Below are 22,200 nucleotides of genomic sequence, written 5' to 3' on the forward strand. Positions count from 1 at the left end.
GGGATACTATGCTGTTGCCTGTGAGCTTGGGCACCCAGCGGTGGAGGGGGAAGTGGCTGTACAGGTGCATGGGTCTGGGGGCAGTGCCCTGGTCTAGGACATGCATGGAGCTCAGGGCAGCAGGCTGGCATTGTGTCTGCATGGACTGAAGACAGATATGGCCCGGCTACACAAGTCAGTGCTTACCTAGAACTGGAGAGAGCGTGACTGAGAGCCATGTACATGTGTAGATCTGGGAGGGCCATAAACTGATGTACATGTGCATGGAGCTCACAGGTAGTGTGGTGGGGTTGCACGACTGTATGGGCTGGGGGCAGGTATAGCTTGGGTATGGAGTTAAGTGCCCGCAGCCTTTATGTGCTGGTGACTACCTGCAGGGGACAGGGAGGGGGAGGTAGGGCTTGGAAGGGGCTAGGCGGGACTGTACTTTTGTAGGAGAGGTGGGTTGGGCTGGCCCAGGCCTGTGTGCTCTTGGGGTGGGGGTGTGGGGTGAGTATGCACACAGGGTGTTTGGTAGGGTGGGGGCTGTTGAAAGGCAGGGAGGGGGTCAGGTGACAGAGTTCAGGTGTGTGGGGTATGGGGTGAATTGTGGGTCCTGGAACTGCTCCCATGAGTTTAGAGTGTTCAAGAAATGTGGCCTGGCTTTCTTACTAGTCCCCTTCTCCCTATCTGTGCAGTCCTGTGGGCTCTGGCCTTCTGCATTAGGTTGTTGCACCAGCCAGACAGTCTCCTGTTCTCTGCTTCTCAGTTCCTCAGCTTTTGCAATAAGGCCTCCCAGGTCACTTATACCCTGGAATCACCATCTCAGTTGCCCTACTGTCCCTTCTCTAGTTACTCCTTGGAACAGGGGCAACCCAGCCTATCCTATTCAGCCATCTTTGACTCTGTTTGAACTCACTTAGTCCTGGTATTTGTTTTGTTACCTTTATTTTCCCTGTTTTGGGCCAGAAGGCATTATCAATTGCACAGTGCCATGGCCAAGATCATCCCAGGGAGTCATGTCTCACATTGTTGAGGAGATTTTTGCCCCTAATATCATGTACCCCGTACATGGAGAAGGTTAATGATTTTCTTTGTAGAATTGGGCTTAGAGAGAAAGAGAGGCCACATCTAAGCAACTTAAGAGATTTCTTGGAAGCAACTCTTAGGCATCATTGTAGGTCGTCTTAGCTTCTCTACTACAGAAACAAGTTTACACTATCATTTTTTGCCCTGGATTCTGATTTACCTTAGATCCAACCAAATCAACTTCGTTTTTATATCTAATTGAAGCCTGATCTCTTTTTCAGTTATTTTAACTGTTATTGTATGTAGCAACGCTGACTTTCAGAGCTCCAGAGCTCCAGCTCTGAATCTTAGGTGTCTCAGAGGTACTCAAAGTTCCAGGGAGTATACCAGCTTATATACATATAGCTCAGTGTCTCAGAATCTAGAAATACACTTAAAACTTCAGACTGAATATGGCTGCTATAAGAGCTTATGATTTAGGCTCCAATTTTCTTTTAAGTATTTTCTGAAATAGATCATAGCATGTTTGTTCTTTTGCTTCTTGCTTATTTTGCATAACACATTGTCCCCAAGGGTCATTCATTTTGTTGCATGCCTCACAACATTATTTCTTTTGGTAGCTGCACAGTATTCCCTCATATATATATCACAGTTCACCTTTCACCTTCAGCGTAATTGTACCCTTTGGCCTCCTTCATCCATTGGGCATCATGGATATTGTCCAAAATAAACAAACGATCTCTAAGTGTCCTCACGTGGATGTACAATCAGCAGCACTCTCAATTTCAGACAGTTTTCATTGGTCCAAAGAGACAAAGCATCAATAAACACACCCTCATCAAATATCAAATCAAAACTTCCCAAATCTCTTGTCTCATTTCCCAACCCCCCCATTATTTACCCTGGTATTGCTGTGATACTGTTGTTCTCTTCCTGTTAACTATAGGCCATAGCATGCAACAGTAGTTTTCCCCCTATACCACTCTATTATTGACTCCGTATAAGATTAAACCTTTGAAGGAGTTCATGTGAGAACTTATGATTGTAGAGTTAATCAGTGGGATACATGGCACTATACAGCCCCTTTCAATCACATTTGCCTTCAATATGGCAATGTTACTTAAAACCCCACTAATTAGCTACTCATAAGTATCTGTTCCCTTATGTTTCAGTTCAACCTCTTTGGGTAATCTTTTCCCCATTTCTAGCTTCTCTATAAGTCTATAAGTATACCTCTATAAGTCCCCCAGTTCAGACATTGTAAGAACATTTTTCTGTTATAAAAGGATAACATTTTTACTTTTAAAAATAGATTTCCCCCATAGGAAAACTACAAAGCATGTCCTTTTTTGAAAGCTATGTCACTTAATTAAGCTTAATCTGCCCCTTCTGAATACCGTACATTTGTATAGCTTTATAGTTTTAGAGTACATTTGAATATAGTATCTAATCTTCACAACAACCTCATATAAGGTAGGGCAAATTCCGTTATCCCTTTTTTTTATATAGATGAGGAAACTTTCAAGTTCAAAGGTGAATTTTCTTACTTTACATTTGTATAACTGAATAATTCACAACACTGTAAGAATTGAGATTGTTACAAATGAGACTTAGCAAATTAAATTATTTCCCTTATAAGATAATTAGTTAATAGCAGAACTAAATTTGGACTAGATTTGAGCTTGTTTTCTGATTTGAAGTCTATTGATTTTTCCACTATACACTATAACTTCCTCAAAGAATGCATGGCTTGACTTCACTAAGGGTAGAATAGTAGAGATTTAAAACCATAATACACAATTTTTATGAGATGACCAGAATAGGCATATCCACAGAGAAAGTAGAGCAGTAATTGTCAGGGTATTGGAGAGAGGAGGAGTTGGGGAGTGACTGCTAGTTGGTATAAGGTTTCTTTTGGGGATGATGAAAATATTCTAAAACTCAGTAGTCCTGATAGTTGCATAACTCTGAATTTACTAAGACTCACTGAGTTGTACACTAAAAGGATAAATTTTACGTGAATTATAGCCCAGTAAAGCTGTTATAAAAACATAATCCAGATTTTTCTTGGTCAGTTTTTAAACTTATAAAATGCTGTTTTTTTTAATAGATTAGAAACAAAGTATACAGCAGATTGTTGTCACTTCATTCTCCAAATAGTTACGGAACCAGATCACCACAGGAATTATTCAAAGCATCAGGATTGACACAGGTAGGAAGTTTTAATAGATACTGTTTTGGGGGTTTCTTTTATATCTCAGTCTTTTGCTTTAAAGTAAAACTTCTGGTTATTTTATTTTGATTATTATAACTACTCTTCCATTCAGATTGATCTTTTGAATTATATTCTTTTAATTTTCCTTTCTTTCCCTCATATACACAGTGCCTCCCCTCCCATATCATTCAGTATATGGATATGACTTATGGATTTTTCTTCCTCAAAAATTTTCTCTTTTTAAAAAATAACATTTGGAGGTTTTTATTAATAATAAAGATAATCCATGCAGAAGCTAAAAAACAGGAAATACATAAAGCACCATGGATAAAAAACAAGATTGTCAATTATTTTACCAACCAAAGCTAACTAAGACCCTCATGTATTTTATCATCACTTATATCCCAACATCTCTTGAATTTGTACTGCCAAAGCCCAAGTAAAGGTTTGTTTGTTTTTGTTTTTTGCTTCCCAGGACTATTAGTCTCCTAACCAGAGTCTTGCTCTCTACTTCCTCCTACATAAGTAATAATCTTTCTTGGGTGCTTTTGTTCAAAAGCCATCAGTTCCCTCCTAGTGGCTGAGAAGTAAATTTTATTTAATAAAGTATTTTCTCTGTTACCTATAGAATAAACCATGTTCTTAAAGTCCTGATTCCGTAATCTGGCACTTAAGAATATTATGATTGGTTTTGAATATTATGATTGGTTTTTCTGTGAAATATGTATATAGATGTTCATTTCTCACTATCCTCATAGGCATATCGTTTGCTTAAGATGTACAGTAAACCTAAAGGTGAATATTAATCTATTAGCAAAATTCTTGAGCAATCCACACTGGGTAGAGTAATTAGCAAGCTAACTACAGTGAGATGATTTGAAAAATGAAATGATGATCTCTTTTTTTCATACATTTTATACTTGATGTTGTAGAAATACCATTTACTGTTGCTCCTATAGAGGTGGGTTTCCAAGGAATGTTAAACTAATGTTTCATTATAAATTTTAGATAAAGTGTTCAAATAAAAAAATTTATTTAACCCAAGAAAAGTCCTAGTTCTTACAAAGATCTTCTGGATTATAGTGTAATATTTATGTTGACTTTTCTGTTTCTTTTCTAGAGCCCAATTTTTAAAAGGAAATGAATTTAGAAGTGTATGGAGTTATCTCCCTGTTAAGCCTTTTAAAAAATTTAGCCCCGTTCCTTTTTTTGTGAAGATGATTGAGAAGATGGAAGCATAAGATTGTCTTATTATTCTCACTAGTAGTTGCTGAAAGATGTAGGTTATTTGATTTTGATTTTGCTCTTTTTTGTGCTGTCTAGAAATGGATGAACAGAGAGATATCAAATTTTGACTATCTCATTCAAATAAATACAATGGCAGGACGAACTTATAATGACCTTGCACAGTATCCTGTGGTAAGTTTTATACAAATCTCATAAATATGAAATTTGCCTTTTGGTTTTATAATACACAAAAATATATGTGCATGATACTTAGATGACTGATTTTAAAATAAATATATATAAACTGATTTTTTCTTTCTGTATATTTTTTATCCTGCTATTTTGAAGAACTATATAAACGTAAGTGTAATTAAAAATAAAACTCTTTTTTCATTCACTTCATTGAAAATATTCCAGGGAAACTATCAGAAATAAAGCTTCAGTTATTTAACTAAAGAGTGAATAAACATTTGCAACAAGAAAATAGTATGTCTAAAAATTTTCCCTTTTGTCTTTAGATAAACATTTGATAAGAGATATGGGGATATTAGCGTCTCTAGGAAGGAATGTTTAAAGTGTAAATTATGGTTCTTTCAGTTCCCCTGGATTTTACAAGATTATACTTCAGAAGAGTTGGACCTTAACAACCCAGCTGTGTTTCGAGACCTTTCCAAGCCAATTGGAGTTGTTAATGATAAAAATGCCAAAGCCATGCGAGAAAAGTAAGAGCCTTTTATTCCTTTTCAAAGTTCCCATTGCTTGTTGGCATTTGTATTGATTACTACTATGGCAGGCCAAATGTTAGTTTTTTGAATGCACAACTACTTTCAATAGTTAGAGGCTGATAATTGCTTCACTAAAATTTCCTGAAAATGTTTCATTTGCCCTTCAAATATCTTAACTATAGTTATGTTTATCCCTTTTATCACCAAATTTAAATTCTTATTCAGAATTTCTTTTCACCTTTTAATAAATATGTGCTAAGAGGTAATAGACTCTTGGAAATTTCATAGGTATTTTAGATTTTTATAACCTACTCATCTAACATGTAAAAATATCCATCTAATATACTCATACCTGTAGATAGAAAATTATTCAATATGTGAATAAAAACAAATTATAAAGGAAGAACATGTGTGGAAAATATAAAAGTGTTTTAATAAGGAAGGGAAATTTTTATAATTCTGTTTATTTATGATCCACCCTGTAAACATCTCACAAATTTTTAAATTTTTTTGCAAATTGTTGACATGCAAAAGAATAATTTCACTTTAATTTCCTTTTTTCTTCATAGAGATTTATGAGTAATTTGTCAGTTATGATTTCTAATAATAAACACAAAGAAATATTTTGGGAACTAACTTAATTCTAGATTTATTTGAAAGTTGATGATACATTGTTCACTTTTTTCCATTGTAACCATTTCCCAAGATCTTTTGCAGTATTTAATAATTGATTTGTCAGCTCAACAATAGAATTCTGCTTGTATTATTATCTCCTCATTGCCATTAGTCAAACTTACTTCCTAACAATAACCCACAAAAAAAGTTTTTTTTCTTGAATATTGTTCCAAAAAACTACTTATACGAATAACTTACATTTTTGGTAATCAGAGAAATTTAAAGCTTAGTAGTATTTTTTGTATAGGTGTAAATAACTTTGACCTGAAAACTATTTTTATTCCCCTGAATATTAATGATTACTATGTAAAAGGAAATTTCCCTCAGGTTGATGAATACCATTTTGCTTTTAAAATGTTGGTGTTTATTGCTTCCAAAAGACCATTCATTCTTATTCAAGATTTATACCTACAAATTCAGATGTTGCCATGCAGACCGGTTACATATGTATTAGTGATAGAGCTTGCAGAATTTCTACATATCCTTTGCTATTAATCTGGCTTAGGTTTTCTTTCTATTCACAATCTCTTTTATTGTTTATTTTTTTAATTTTTAGATTGTTAGGCATTCATTTCCACAGTCTTTGATGGGCCCTCCATATTTTTTTTTATAACCTTGGCCACAAAAGGATGTCTAATCATCACACTGCTTAGAATAGCAGAGAAATGGAAACAATCTGAATGTTCAAGAGTAAATAAATTGTTGAATTGTGGTCCATCCATGCAATGCAATACCGTGTGCCTGTTAGAATTAGATTATTCAATCATTTGGAAAAATATTCATGGGAAAATATTAAATGAAAAAATATATATACAACACTTTCAAATTAGAAGATATTTGAGTATTAATTTATGCATTAGGGAGGGACAGATTTTTCAGCAAAATGGTAAGTAATTATCCTTGAGAAGCAGAATTGTAATTGACTTTAATTTCTTCTTTTTTAGTTCTCTGGGTTTTCTAATTTTTCTAATGTGAATATGTATTATTGTATAATACAGAACTAGTGTTCCAGAAGCCACTATTAGTAATATTTCATTGTTCAGAAGAAAGTGTTAATTAAGAAAACTTTTTTCTTTTAAGATTACCATTTTAAGAACATATAGTTTGATAATGAAACATAAGAACTTTTTTAACACTGTATTTTCAGTAATACAATACAAATTTATGTCCCTCTGATTTAATTTTACTGTTAGTGGTTATAAAACTTTAGGTTCTCTTTTTTAGATATGAAAATTTTGAGGACCCTATGGGAACAATTGATAAGTTTCATTATGGTACTCACTATTCAAATTCTGCGGGCGTTATGCACTATCTTATTCGTATGGAACCATTCACCACCCTTCACATCCAACTTCAGAGTGGAAGGTATGTTTTGGGTAAATAAGATATTGTCTTACAATTGTACGTTGCTTTTGAAAACTGTTTGCCTTCATGTCATGTACTGTATAACAGGGTCAGGTTTTTTTTATAATATCCCTTAATAGGCTTTGATTTATGTAAAAGCCTGTACATAAAGATAGACTGCACCAAACTAATTTGGGAATAGGTTACTCAGTGACTCAAGTGCCTTAAAGAGAATTGCTTTTTCCTGTTCTTCCAGAGTACCTTGGTGATTCTTACTGATTTCAGTGACCTATTCAGAATTAGTTCTGATTAAGAGGTCCAAGACCTTTACCAGAGATTCACACCTAATCATTGCCTATGTAGTCCTACTAAAAATATCGATTTACAAAGAGGGATTCTTGCATTATTAACAGCACCTCGAACAGGTCTATGATACCACTTTATTAACATGTTACCTGTGGGTATAACTTACCTATTTCTCACATTTTCTTAATAATTCTAAAGAAACAAATTTCACCATGAATACTCTATTCCCCAGTGTAACCTCCTGGTGGTTCCCTACTTGCTCACATTTTGTTTCCATGTTGCTTTATTCTTTAGCAGTACCATTTGCTTTCCCCAAGAAGCTTATATAAACATTGCCTATTTTAGTTTCTTTTTCCTTATAATTTATATTTCTCACAATTATCCCGGGTTTTTTATCCCTGCCTTAAGTACAGTAGTCTAGGCTTTGAAGAAGAGACTCTTGTCTCCAAGGTCACTACAAATTCCCAAATGTTACATCCATCATGATAGGGTGTAGTTTTCTCTCCATAAGGTACAGTAAAGTGTAACTGGGTCTTTTCAGCCTTTAATGATTCCATAAATAAATTAATAAATTCAAAAATAGTTCTGTTTTTGCTTCAAAGGATATCATAAAGAAAGTGAAAAGATAACCAATTTAATGGGAGAAAATATCTACAAATCATATATCTGATAAGGGACTTATATCTAGAATATCTAAATAAACTCTTACCATTCAATATTAAAATTAACCCAATTTTAAAATGGACAAAGAATCTGAATGGATGTTTTTCCAAAGATATATAAATATCAAATAAATTCATGAGAAGATGCTCAGCATCACTAGTCATCAGGGAAATGCAAGTCAAAAACACAATGGGGGCGGGCCACGGTGGCTCAACAGGTAAGAATGCTTGCCTGCCATGCCCGAGGACCCGGGTTCGATTCCCGGTGCCTGCCCATGTAAAAAAAAAAAACAAAAACACAATGAGGTACCACTTCATAGTCCCTAGGGTAGCTGTAATCAAGAAAGATAATAACTTGTGTTGGCAAGGATGTGAAGAAATTGACAGCCACTATGAAAAGCAGTCTGGCATTTTTCTCAAAAGGTTAAACTTACAAATTACAATATAGTCTAGCAATTTCACTCCTAGGCATACCCCAAATAATTGAAAAAACATCTACACAAGGAACTTACATACACACATGTTTACAGCAGCATTATTCATAATAGCCAAAATGTAGTAACAACCCAAATGTCCATCAGTTGATAAATGAATAAATAAAATGTGGCATAGCCATATAATGGAATATTGTTTGGCCATGAATGAATGAAAGAAGAAATGAACAAAAGAAAGTACTGATATATGCTACAACATGGATGAACCTTGAGAACAAAGGCTAAGTGAAAGAAGCCTGTCATCTTGTATGATTCCAATCATATGAAATGTCCAGAATAGGGAAATCTATGAAGACAGAAAGTAAATTAGTGGTTGCCAGGATCTATGAGGATAGGGTGATGGGGAATGTTCTAGTTTGCTAGCTGTCAGAATGCAATATACCAGAAACAGATGGCTTTTAAAAAAGAGGAACTTAATAAGTTGCTAGCTTACAGTTCTAAGGCCGAGAAAATGTCCCAATTAAAACAAGGCTATAGAAATGTCCAATTTAAGGCATCTGGGGAAAGATACCTTGGTTCAAGAATGCCGACAACGTTCAGCGTTTCTCTCTCAGCTGGAAGGGCATATGGCGAACATGGCGGCATCTGCTGGCTTTCTTGTGGCTCTACCAAAAAAGGGACTCACTCCAAAATGTTTCCTCTTTTAAAGGATTCCAGCAAGCAACTCCACCTTCAGTAGGTGGAGACATACCTCCATGGAAATCATCTAATCAAAAGTTACCACCTACAATTGGATGGGTCACATTTTCATGGGAACAATCAAAATGCTCCCACCCAGCAATATTGAATGAGGATCAAAGGGCATGGCTTTTCTGGGGTCCAGCACAGGGAATGACTGCTAAGAAGTATGAGGTTTCTTTGGGGGTTTTGAAAATGTTTTAAAATGGATTGTGGGGCTAGTGTCACAATGTGAACATACCAAAATCCATTTAATTGAATGCTTTACATGGATGAATTATATAATATGTGAATTATATCTCAAAAATACTGTTTCACAAAAAAGAAATGACAAAAAAAGATTCTCCCATTAAAATTGTACCTTTCCTTGAATATGAATACACCACCATTAGGCTTTGGAAATGACCCAATGACTATCTATAATTAAATTCAATGTTCTGTTAAGAAATATAAAATGATCAGCTCCATCTCAGATCAAGATTATTAGGTATAAAAAGAGTCAGTTTAGTCATTGTTGGGGAAGTCAAGGCCACACATTTCCCAGCTCACCTATCCTTCATTCTTTTCCCTTCATGCTTAATTGGGTACAGGTACTTTTTATGTTTCCATTCGTGCTTGTTTGCATTCAGGTGTTTTGTATCTTGCCTTTTCTCAAGAGACCACAGGCAACCAGGGTAAATATTAAATATTAACCATTCCTAGCTACTTAGCAGGGCACAAAGTTGCTCTTAGCAAAGATCCCTGCAGCTGGAGTACATAAAAGCTCATCACTCAGTCTGTGCTTGTGTCCCTCATTGAGAGGAATATGAAGCTGCTAAGCAATTGCCTCCCCAGGGGCTTAACCACATTTGGTCCCTCATGTCTGACACAAAGAGAGGCCTGTGAAACTGCCATCCACTGACTCTGACTTCCCCAGGGGAGCAGCTAAAGTAGTCTGGTCTCTTTTGTGCCTTTGGACCCTTTGTGCTGTGCGGTCTTTTGCTTGGAGCCTCCATTGCACCTGAGCCTGTGTTCCATTGACACATCGTGTAGCAGCTTGTACCACAATCATTGGTGTAACTTTATTCCATAAAGCACAGCCTTGCCATTTCAAACTCAAAGTATCACTTACTAAATAAATCCAGGAAAACAATATCAAAGGAAATGAAACAGAGAGGTTTATCCTTTTTGTGATTACGAAAAGCATAATAAAATTGCAGCATGACCACTTAACTTTCTCCCAACTACTGTAGTGTCCATGAAGGAACTTAAAAATAGTAGTATATATGCAAGTAAATATAAGACATTTAGCCACAGAGCTATTTTCTTTTGATTTGGGGTCGAACAATTTGTGGAGATGTTTATGTATCAAGGATTTAATTAACAGCAATCCTATAGTTCTACTAACTGAATAGATTAGTAGTAAAATACTTAGACTGGTGTTTAAACTCTGTAGATTTTTACATTTTTTTTTTAGCTCTGTAGATTTTTTAATTTCCAAATAATATTTACTTACTGTAATTGATCTTACTCAGCAAAAATCATGCTATTGGGGAGCAATCTCTTTAAGATTACATTAAATTTAATAAAAGTATTTAGTTCCTGACAACAAAATATGAAAGATAGACTACCATAATCAGTAAAGCAAATTGTGTTTTTAGACATTAATAGGAAAAATTAAGAAAAGAGAAGCCCCAATTACTCGGAAACCTGAAAGGAGTTTTTGCCTTGTTGCTATCTTTCACTATTCTATTCCTGTCTTCACATGCAGGTTTGACTGTGCGGATCGACAATTCCATTCCATCCCTGCTACCTGGCAAGCTCTAATGGATAATCCATATGATGTGAAGGAGCTCATTCCTGAGTTCTTCTATTTCCCAGAATTTTTGGAAAATCAAAATAGTAAGAAATAAGGGATTAAGAATTTGACACAACGGTTTCCAGTAGAGGAGCCTAGAAAATGTGTTGTAGGACATTTTTGTGATGTCGTACAGGTTATTTAAGGTTCATTTTATCTATGAACTACTTGGTGACATGGCTTAACCAATGCCAAGGTACCAATCTTACCTTCCAGGGAACCTGCTATAGGGAACTAAAATAAATGAGTGAAACTTTAATTGGTAAGAGAATCTACCAAGTATAATGTTTATTAGAGAAGCGAAAATGCCATATGTTATATCTGCCATGTAGCCATTTAGATTAAAACTCATTGCGTAAAATGTGAGGATTTAGACCAGGGTCAGCAAACTATAAGTCCATGGGCCTGTTTTTATAAATACAATTTTACTGGAACTCAGCCAGCCCATTTATTTACATATTGTCTATGGCTGCTTTTACAGGAAAATGGCAGATTTGAGTAGTTGCAACAGAGATCATTCTGTTCACAAAGCCAAAAATATATACTCTCTGACCATTTGTAAGAAAGCTTGCTGGCCCTTAAGTTAGAACAATAAGAGAAGGTGAAAATAATGAAAAGGTATAAGTCACTATAATATTTGAAAATTCATATTATGTTTTGAAGTAGAGGAGCATGCAGCGAAATACAATCTTTAAACATTTCTAAATATTTTTTCTGTGAGATACTTTTACATTCCTTTATGTCAGCACCTCCTTTGAATAGTGGTGTGTAAATATATTGTTCTTCCACAAAATAAATATAGCTTAAATTAGAAAGCTCTAAGGAGCTTTATTTATTAAATTAGCTATCAGATGGACAGTGTTATTTATTTTTAATATATGAAAAATTCTAAATATTGCATTTTTTTTTCAGTTTGAAATAAGGGTCATAGTATTAATTTTCCCCACTTTTCTCAACAATTAATAGTAATATGATTTACTTTGAAATAATTAATATAAAACTACTTTCATTTATTTTTTTATTTCAACTGATTAAATCAAACTGCATTCTGATAGATAAGAATTTTTTTCTGCTTTTTTCCCTATTTTTTCTTGTTTTCTTCTGTTGGATAAATTTTGTTCAGGAAAAGAACTTCATTCTCACCTTTCCATCTTAACTAAAGAAGAAAAAGAGACTTCTGTTTTGCTCAGGAATGAACCTTCAATTTGTATGTATTTTATTTGATGTATTTAGATCTAAAATGATTGTATACATATCTTTTATATATCTTAGAATTTAATTTGGGTCGTCTACAAGTTTCCAAAGAACTAGTAAATGATGTCATTCTCCCCAAATGGGCAAAATCAGCTGAAGAATTCATCTATAAACATAGAAAAGCTCTGGTAAGGTTTTTGTTTCTAGTTATTAGGTAGATTAACAAAATAAAGACATGTGTTTGCTAGGGATTGGATAAATGTACCTGACTGTTAATTATTTATTTTTCTATACTAATTTATAATCTACTATAATATATATGCTATTTTAGAATTTAGAATTTATTTTGAAGATATGCTCTTCTGATATAGTGAGAAGATAGTATAGCCTCATAACTATACAGCAAAATATTCAATATTTTCTGTTTCATAAGATGTTTACCTATTATATGTAAACCTATTCCAGTCACCAAACTGGTGTAGTTTGATCTTTTGTGGTTCCCACATCTGTTTCAAACAAAGGTAAGTACATTTTTTTTTTTCTGAAAGATTTCACTGAGTTTCTGATCTGAATTGCCACTGAAAAAATTAATTTTTTAGCTAAATTTCCTGTTTGGATTAGAAGATAAGTGAGATTTACTTTAATATCTGTATTATGATGTTATTGTATTGCAGATAATAATAATGGCTCCAAATTTTTTACTGATAGCCCATTTACTTGTCTATCTAAATTAGTCTGAAGCTAATTCGTCCATACTTGGCAGCATTCCTTGTCTTTAGTGCACAGTTTGTCAAATTTTAAAAATCCAGAGTTAGATTATAACGTTTGTAAGCAATAAAAAAGAAATTGGAAAAAAAATAAAATAACCTTTTAGCCCACAAGGAGTTTCTCAGGTGATTTTCTCCTGTACTATCTATAACAAGAAGTGGCTTACAGGATTTTAGAAAGACATGCTTTCTCATTCCTTATTGATAAGATGTTGGAAATGTGTATTTCAGTTATATATTGCTGTTTAACAATCTATCCCAAAATTAGTGGCTTAAATTGGAACCATTTTATCATCTCACTGTTCTGTGGGTTGATTGGTCTCAAATAAACAGTTTTGCTGCTGATCTAGCCAGAGTTTTTTCTTATGCAGTTGCAGTCATGTGATAGCTGGTTTAAAGTTGTCTGGAGGCTGCATTAAGACTGGGAGAGCTGTTCTTCTCTCCCTCTCCATGTAATCTCAAAATATCTAATCTCCATGGTTTCTACAGCTGGGTAGCCAGACATCTTACATGGTAGCTCAGGGATCACCAAAATACAAAAGTAGAAGCTTCTGCTTCTGCACCTGGTAATGTTAAGTAGTCAGAATGTGAGTGCAGATTCTATAGAAGGGAAGCTCCACCTCTATAGGGAGAGATAAAGAATTTGCAACCGTTATTTAATCCACCAGGCAGTCTGCCTTCTGGCCACAAATTATTTACATTCCTCCTACTTGCAAAATATACTTAACTCTTCTTAGGAATGCCAAAAATCTCATCCCATGAAGTCAGAGAAGAGCAGCTTTTTTTCTATTAAGGGCCCAAAGTAAGTATTTTTGGCTTTGTAGGCCATAAAGTCTATACCACAGCTTCTCAATTCTACCACTGTAGTGCAAAAGCAAATGGGCATGGCGGTGTTCCACTAATTTACAAATCTGGCACTAGGCCGGATTCTTCCCACAGACAGTAGTTTTCTGGCCCCTGCATTAACATATCAGACCTGAAGTCCAGTATTTCACCTAAATCAAGTGGACTTCCGTTATGGCTTCTTTTGGAGCTGAAGCTGGTGAAGAGACAAGTTATCTGCCCCCACATAACAACAGTGTTTAAGTAAGGATAGGAGAACTACATAGACACACCCATTAAAAGAGGGAGTACATTAAGACACACAGAAGTCACTGGTTTGTAGCAATGAATTCCAGCAACAACATGTCCTCACCTTCATGATTAGGGCCCAGTACTACTCCCTGAGAGAATGGTTCTTTTTACTTCCTGGTTCTACCTCCTCGTTCTGCCTTTGGACTTCTGAGTCCCCTTTTGAATCATTTTTGTTTTCTGTAAAAGACCAGGTGTACAGCTGAGTCTCTTTCTCAGCCTTTTTTTTTTTTTTTTACCATAGTAAGTTGAAAGCCAAAGTTCTCTCTTCTTTTTGAACAATCTTTATTCCTTTCAGTCTAATTTGAGGCATTTTCTTTTAAAACTTTGTGGTTTTTTTATGTGTTAAATTATAAATAACTCCATTTGACAAAGGCCATACCACGTAACTTTAGCAGAGAGTGCCTTCTCTACTTTGGGGCAAGTGGGAGGCATTGTTAGGAAATACCCATAATATTCTTAAATGTTCTGTTTTGTAGTTGAGCACGTTTATGAGGCATAACTAAATCTTTCTGAGATCTCAAAATTTTCTTCCAGCCGTACTCTTTTTTTTATTATTTTTATTGAGATATCTTCATGCACCATACAGTCCATCCAAAGTATACAATCAGTGGTTGACAGTATTATCACATAGATGTGTATTCATCCTCATGATCATTTTTAGAATATTTGCATCACTCCAGAAAAAGAAGTAAAAAGACGCAAGAAAAAAATATACATCCCAAACCTCTTATCCTCCCTCTCATTGACCACAAGTATAACAATCTCCCAATTTTTTTTACCCCTTCCCCCTCTATTATTTATTTTTTGTCCTTATTTTTTTACGCATCTGTCCATACCCTGCATAAAGGGAATATCAGACACAAGGTTTCCACAGTCACATGGTCACATTGTAAAAGCTGTATAGTTATACAATCATCTTCAAGAATCAAGGCTAATGGAACACAGTTCAGCAGTTTCAGGTAATTCCCTCTAGCCACTCTAATATACCATAAACTAAAAACGGATATCTATGTAATGCTGAGAATAACCTCCAGGATAACCTCTCAACTCTGTTTGAAATTTCTTAGCCATTGAGACTTTATTTTGTCTCATTTCTCTCTTCCCCCTTTTGGTCAAGAAGGCTTTCTCAATCCCATGATTCCAGGTCCTGGCTCATCCCCACGAGTCATATCCCACATTGCCCCCTTACACTTCTGGGAGTCATGTCCCACATAGTGGAAAGAGCAGTGAGTTCACCTGCTGAGTTGGCTTAGAGAGAGAGGCCACGTATTAGCAACAAAAGAGGTCTCTGGGGGTGACTCTTAGGCATAAATCCTAAGAAGGCTTAGCTTCTCCTTTGCAAGAATAAGTTTCATAGGGGCAAACCCAAGATTGAGGGCTCAGCCTATTGAATTGGTTGTCCCCACTGCTTGCGAGACTATCAGGAATTCCCCAGATGGGCAAGTTGAATATTTCCTCCTTTCTCCCCTGTCCTGCAGAGGGACTTTGCAAATACTTTTTTTATTCTCTGCCCAAATTACTCTAGGATTTATCAGGGCATCACATAACCTGTACAAACCAACAAAATCTCACTCCCTATTCAAGATTCCTTATAATTATGGTGTTCAAATAAACTGACCTTACAAGTTAAATTAGATAATGCACTACCAAAAATGTAAGTTATGCATTTGTTCTCACCTTCCTTTGTTCTCACGCAGAACCAGCCACACTCTTAAAATAAACCTCTTGACTGGCAATAGTGTGATCTGATCCTTGCCTAGGCCATTTTTCTTTTTGAAAGTCTTTTGTTCTTTAAAGATCCAGGGAATGAGAAATAACTTTATTTTCAAAACAAGCAACTGGGTTTATCATATTTTCTTTAAATTATGTTTTAAAAACTGAATAGTTTTAAAAATCATTTAAAAATAGTTTAAAAACTGAATTATGTTTTAAAAAATGAATAGTTCATTTTTTTACTTATCTTACTCCTCTAGCAGTTCATTATAGCAGCTAAAAGAAGTCAGTTGGCATTTTAAAACATTTTGCCTGGAAATCTCCACATCCAAGCATATGATTTTACTAGGAGCTCTTTCTGCCTTTCATATAGCAAAAACATGAACCCACTTTTCTCTTGTCTAGAATAACTGTTTCTTCAAAGTCTTTCAGGCCATTACTAACAAGTCCTACAAGGAACTAAAAGCTTCTTTCTACCACCCTGTCCTCTTCCTGGGTATATGTGTGTGTGTGTGGTGGGCGATTTGTAGCCATCTTTAATCCAGCCCAATGTGGTATTATTTCCTTAACTTGAATTTCTAGACTATTTCAATGGAAATTTCACAAAAAGATGTATTCTATAGCTGTCATTAATTTCCTTATTAGGTAGGATATTAGAATACTTGTGTTATTTGTGTGATTTTCTTTAACCCTTAGTTAGGAAATCCATATGTACTAAATATTAATAAATATGCTATCTACATTATAGTAGCTAAGAATAGCCTATATGTGTAGTAGATATTAAATAAATGTGTAACATGATTTTCACAGAATTATATTTATAGCTGGTAAGATGTGTATAGAAATAGATGTGTATAGAAATGTTTAATTTGTTCTTACTTTTAAAAAAGACCCATATTTACATTTTAGCTGAAAGATATCTCTATATTATTAAATTTGTTCTCTTCTAGGAATCTGAGTATGTTTCTGCTCATCTTCATGAATGGATAGATCTGATTTTTGGGTATAAACAGAGGGGGCCGGCTGCAGTGGAGGCGCTCAACGTTTTCTATTACTGTAGTTATGAAGGTATAACCCTATATACTTTTTCTCTAATGTCATATTGTTTGAAACTTTAATATGTATTTACACATAGTGTTTTGGGCCTAACAACTTAACACAGGAAAGACAATTTAGAAAAATTAGTTTTAGTGATCTTTTTTTACTGAAAAGATTGAGACTGCTACCTTTAAAATATATATATTAGTTGTGTATATATGCAAATATAGTTATAGATTTAATTAATAGTGCCTGTTTTAGTTTGCTAGCTGCCAGAATACGATATACCAGAAACAGAATGGCTTTTAAAAAGGGGAATTTAATAAGTTGCAAGTTTACAGTTCTAAGGCCATAAAAATGTCCAAATTAAAGCAAGGCTATAGAAATGTCCAATCTCAGGCATCCAGGGAAAGATGCCTTGGTTCCAGAAGGCCGATGATTTCAGGGTTTCTCTCTCAACTGGAAAGGCACATGGCAAACATGGCGATGTCTGCTAGCTTTCTCTCCAGGCTTCTTGTTTCATGAAGCTCCCCCAGAGGCATTTTCCCTCTTCATCTCCAAAGGTCTCTGGCTGTGTGGGCTCTCATGGTTCTTGTGGCTTTCTTATTTCTGGTGGCTCTCACCAAAATGCTTCCTCTTTTAAAGGATTTCAGTAAACTAATCAAGACCCACCTGGAATGGGTGGAGTCACATTTCCCTCTAATCAAAAATTAATACCCATGGGTGCACGGGTGGTTCAGTGGTAGAATGTTCACCTTTCATGTGGGAGACCTGGGTTTGATTCCCGGACCATGCACCCAAAAAAAAAAGTTAATACTGACAATTGGGCAAGTCACATCTCTGTGGAGGTAATCTAATCAATCTATTTAATTGGGTCCTGCATTAAATAATCAGTATTTAATTGTCAGCAAAAGACAAACAATTTAAAAGAAGGCCCATAGAGATGTGGAGAAATAGGCCCACATCCACTCTTGGTGGGAATATAAAATGGTACAAACTGTCTGGAATGCAGTTTGGTGGCTCCTTAGGAAGCTAAATATAGAATTGCCATGTGATCCAGCATTCCCATTACTAGGGGTATATTCAGAGGAACTAAAGGCAAGGGCACAAACAAACATGTAAAATGGTACAACGTGTCTGGAGAGCAGTTTGGCGATTCCTCAGGAAGCTAAATATAGAATTGCCATATGATCCACCATTCCCATTACTAGGTATATATTCAGAGAATCTAAAGGCAAGGACACAAATGAACATTTGCACACCGATATTTATAGAAGCATTATTTACAGTTGCCAAGAGATGAAAACAGTCCAAATGTCCATCAACGGACCCACAGCTAAACAAGCTGTGATATATACATACCATAGACTACTATGCAGCTGTAAGACAGAATAAAATCATGAAGCACATAACAATGTGGATGAAACTTGAGGACATTATGCTTAGTGAAATTAGCCAGAAACAAACAAAAAAATACTGTATGGTCCACGAATATGAAGCAATATTAATGAGTGAACTTTGAGAGTTTAAATTAAGAACATGGGTTATCAGGAGATAGAAAGAGGGTAGAGATTAGTTATCTGGTGCTGAAGGAATACAGATTGTGCAATAGGACTGATTGTAGAAATTCAGAATTAAAAATTCAATACTACCGATGGTTGCATCATAATATAAGTACATTGAATGAAGCTGAATGTGAGTATGTTGAAGGAGAAGAGCTGGGGGCACATATGAAACCAGAAGGAAAGATAGAGGATAAAGACTGAGATAGCATAATTTAAGAATGCCTTGAGTAGACAGTGATAGTGATTAAATGTACAAATATAAAAATGTTTTTGCATAATATCAACACTGCAGGGTGTTAAAAATGAATGGTATACAGGAAAAAGTACAATCAGTGCAAGCTAGGGTTTATAGTCAATAGTAACATTGTAATATGCTTCCACTGAAAGCAAGTGGGGGGCATGGGGAAAGAGGTATGGATTCTTTGTGGAAGAAAAGGTAATATCTTCATATATTATGATGGGGAAGGTATGTCTATTTACTTAGGTTGAATTGTTTAAAGAGCAAATAAAATTGTTTAAAAATGAACAGAGAAAAGCACGTGCTAGAGAAAAACATAGAGAAAGAGATTTACCTATTCACTGTTGGTAGGAAAGCTGAAAGGTGCAGCCCCTCCCAAGGGCAGTGGGGTGGTTCCACAGGAGGCTAAGGGTTGGATTACCATATGATCTTACAACCCCATTCCTAGGTATATACCTGGAGGAACTGAGAGTGGAGATGTGAATGAACATTTGCACACTGGTGGTTTTGGTGGCGGTGTGCAAGATTCACATTGGATGAAGGTGGCCTAAGGGTACAGTGACTGAGGAATGGAAGGGGGGACTGTTGTGTTTACATACAATGGACTGTTGAGGGCTGCAAGAAGGAATGAAGTTGTGAGGTATTCAACTAGGTGAATGAACCTTAAGAACAGACATTCAAATGAAATGTCAAAAACAAAAAGATATTATCATGCCTCAATCATATGGACTAACTATAATATAAAAACTCAGTGAACTGAAGTCAAGAGCATGGGTTATCAGATTGGGACCTATTGTAAAGGTTCCTAGATTGTAAACTGTTACAGCTGTCACATATATTTAGAAGTCATAACTGATACTTCTACATTCTGAGATACTGAGCTATTTGTATATAACCTGATACTTTCCTGCTATTTCTGTGACATCTGAGACTCGGAGTTAGAACACTGAAGCTGTGAAGGTCTCTATGAAATTATTCATTACCCCATACAGCAACTGTTAAAGAAGTTGAAAAAGTAATCAGATTTCATCTAGAGATATAAATGAAGCTGATCTGGATAGGACTAACGTAAATCAGAATACCGGGTAAAGGATGATATGGCCCATATTTTCAAACTTCAATCTCTGCACAGACCGAAGGGAGAGATATTTATTTAGTGCAAAATTTAAATTTTGGGTAGCACATTATCTTATTTAACTTGTATGGTCAGTTTACTTGAACACCATAATTACATGGAATCTTGAATAGGGCATGAGATCTTGTTTGTTTGTACAAATTACTGTGATGCCCTGATAGATCCCAGAGTAATTTGGGCAGAGAATAAAAAATTATTTTTAAAGTCTGCTCTGGAGACTGGGGAGAAAGGAGGAAATATTCAACTTCCGCATCTGGGGAATTCCTTATATTCTCACAATCAATGGGAATAACCAGTTCAATAGGTTGAGCCCTCGATCTTGGGCTCACTCCTATGAAGCTTATTGCTGCAAAGGAGAAGCTATGCCAACTGATAATTATAACTAAGAGTCACCCTCAGAGACCTCTTTTGTTGCTCAGATGTGCTGCCTCTCACTAAAAATTAGTTCTTTTTTATATTTTAATCTTAGAGCTAATAGTTCCAAAAAAAATTGCAAATAGGGTGAAGTTATGTGAAATTGAGCAGAGCCTGTATGATTATTGGTAAACAGAAACATATTTTTACCATGCCAAATCCATTCAGGTAACAGTTATAAACAGGTTGTATAGCATGGTGGTTCGGAGCCTGGACTTTAAAGTCAGGCAAATCTAGTTTGCCCAATTACTGGCCATGTGACACTCTATATTAGATATAGCTGAATAATCGTTAGCCAGAATATCACCTTCCCCGACCTTTGATAGGTAAGCAATAACTTATAGCATTAGGTTACTCTTACTTTAGCTTACCTGTTATGAAGAGAACAATTAGATGCTCTGAGAATAGTTTTTATGAACATGAAGAAAGCAATTAGGTGCTTTTGCATAATACCCAGGTATTGTTTAAAAGATTTTAGTTCTAAACAATGGTTGAAAATTTTTTTTAACTTTTTTAATTGTATAATGTAACATACATACAAAACAAAGAAATAAAAAAGCAATGGTTTTCAAAGCACTCTTCAAAAAGTGGTTACAGGACAGATCCCAGTGTTTGTCATTGACTACCATACGATCCTCTCATATTTTTCCTTCTAGCTGCTCCAGAATATAGGAGGCTAGAGGACTTAAATATTTTTTTTACCATCACAATCTACTTTTTTTCATTCTTTTTTTGTGAAAAAAAAGCAATAAATTTCAACACACAGCTCCACAATTAGTTGTAAAACATATTTCAGACTTTGACATGGGTTACAATTTCATAATTTTAGGTTTTTACTTCTAGCTGCTCTGAGATACTGGAGACTAAAAGAGATATCAGTTTAATGATTCAGCATTCATATTCATTTGTTAAATCCTATCTTCTATGTATAACTCCGCCATCACCTTTGATCTTTCCATACCTCTCTTTGGGGTTGTTTGGGCTGTGGCAATTCTAAATTTTTTATATTGGAAGGGTCTGTCACTAATATGGAGTAGGGAGATGGAACTATCTGATGTTCTGGAGAAGCTGGGCTAGGTTTCAGGACTTATTTGGACCAGGGATCTATCTGGAGGTTGTAGGTTTCTGGAAAGTTACTCTGCATGGAACCCTTGTGGAATCTGCTATATTGCCTTAGGTGTTCTTTAGGATTGGCTAGAATGGTCCTGTTTGGGGGTTGGCAGGTTCTGGTAGGTAGCAAGGTCTACCTGAATCTTGCATAAGAGCAACCTCCAACCTCTCGACTCTATTTGAACTCTCTCTGCCACTGATACTTTATTAATTACACTTCTTTTCCCCCTTTTGATCAGGATGGAATTGTTGATCCCATGGGGCCAGGTCTGGATTCATCCCTGGGAGTCATGTCCCACTTTGCCAGGGAGACTTTCACCCCTGAATGTCATGTCCCACGTAGCAGGGAGGGCAATGATTTCACTTGCAGAGTTGGTCTTAGAGAGAGACTGAGGCCACAACAGAGCAACAACAGAGGTCCTCCAGAAGTAACTCGTAGGCATGCCTATAGGGAGTCTAAGCTTCTCCACTACCTACATAAACTTCACAAGAGTAAGCCTCATGATTGAGGGCATGGCCTATTGATTTGGGTATCCCTAAGGTATGACACAGTATCAAGGGATTCTCTGATGGTAAAGTTTAATAGTTCCACAGTCTTTCTCCCCTCCTTCAGGGGACTTTGCCAATACTTTTTTATAATACTCTAGGATATTTCCAGGCATTACAATAATCTATACAGGATTAAAGGAACTCTTTCTTACTCTGTGCTCCTTGTGTTTCA

At 35.6% G+C, this 22,200-nt stretch overlaps 1 protein-coding gene across 20 annotated transcripts in view; it reads left to right on the forward strand.

Annotated features, from left to right (window-relative positions):
* Positions 1–22,200, forward strand: part of NBEAL1 (neurobeachin like 1) — a 312,588-nt gene that overhangs the window by 250,608 nt on the left and 39,780 nt on the right. For 19 of the 20 annotated variants that reach the window (XM_077154757.1, XM_077154758.1, XM_077154760.1 and 16 more), the window contains 7 exons: positions 3,119–3,220; positions 4,547–4,642; positions 5,048–5,172; positions 7,075–7,215; positions 11,085–11,215; positions 12,444–12,553; positions 16,930–17,047. In XM_077154757.1, coding sequence (XP_077010872.1) covers positions 3,119–3,220; positions 4,547–4,642; positions 5,048–5,172; positions 7,075–7,215; positions 11,085–11,215; positions 12,444–12,553; positions 16,930–17,047 — 823 coding nt within the window. Of the gene's footprint in view, positions 1–3,118; positions 3,221–4,546; positions 4,643–5,047; positions 5,173–7,074; positions 7,216–11,084; positions 11,216–12,294; positions 12,422–12,443; positions 12,554–16,929; positions 17,048–22,200 lie in introns of those variants that run through there. The other variant, XM_077154767.1, reaches the window with a different exon arrangement.

Source organism: Tamandua tetradactyla, chromosome 3, assembly GCF_023851605.1.
Source record: "Tamandua tetradactyla isolate mTamTet1 chromosome 3, mTamTet1.pri, whole genome shotgun sequence".
NCBI classification, from domain to species: Eukaryota; Metazoa; Chordata; class Mammalia; order Pilosa; family Myrmecophagidae; genus Tamandua; species Tamandua tetradactyla.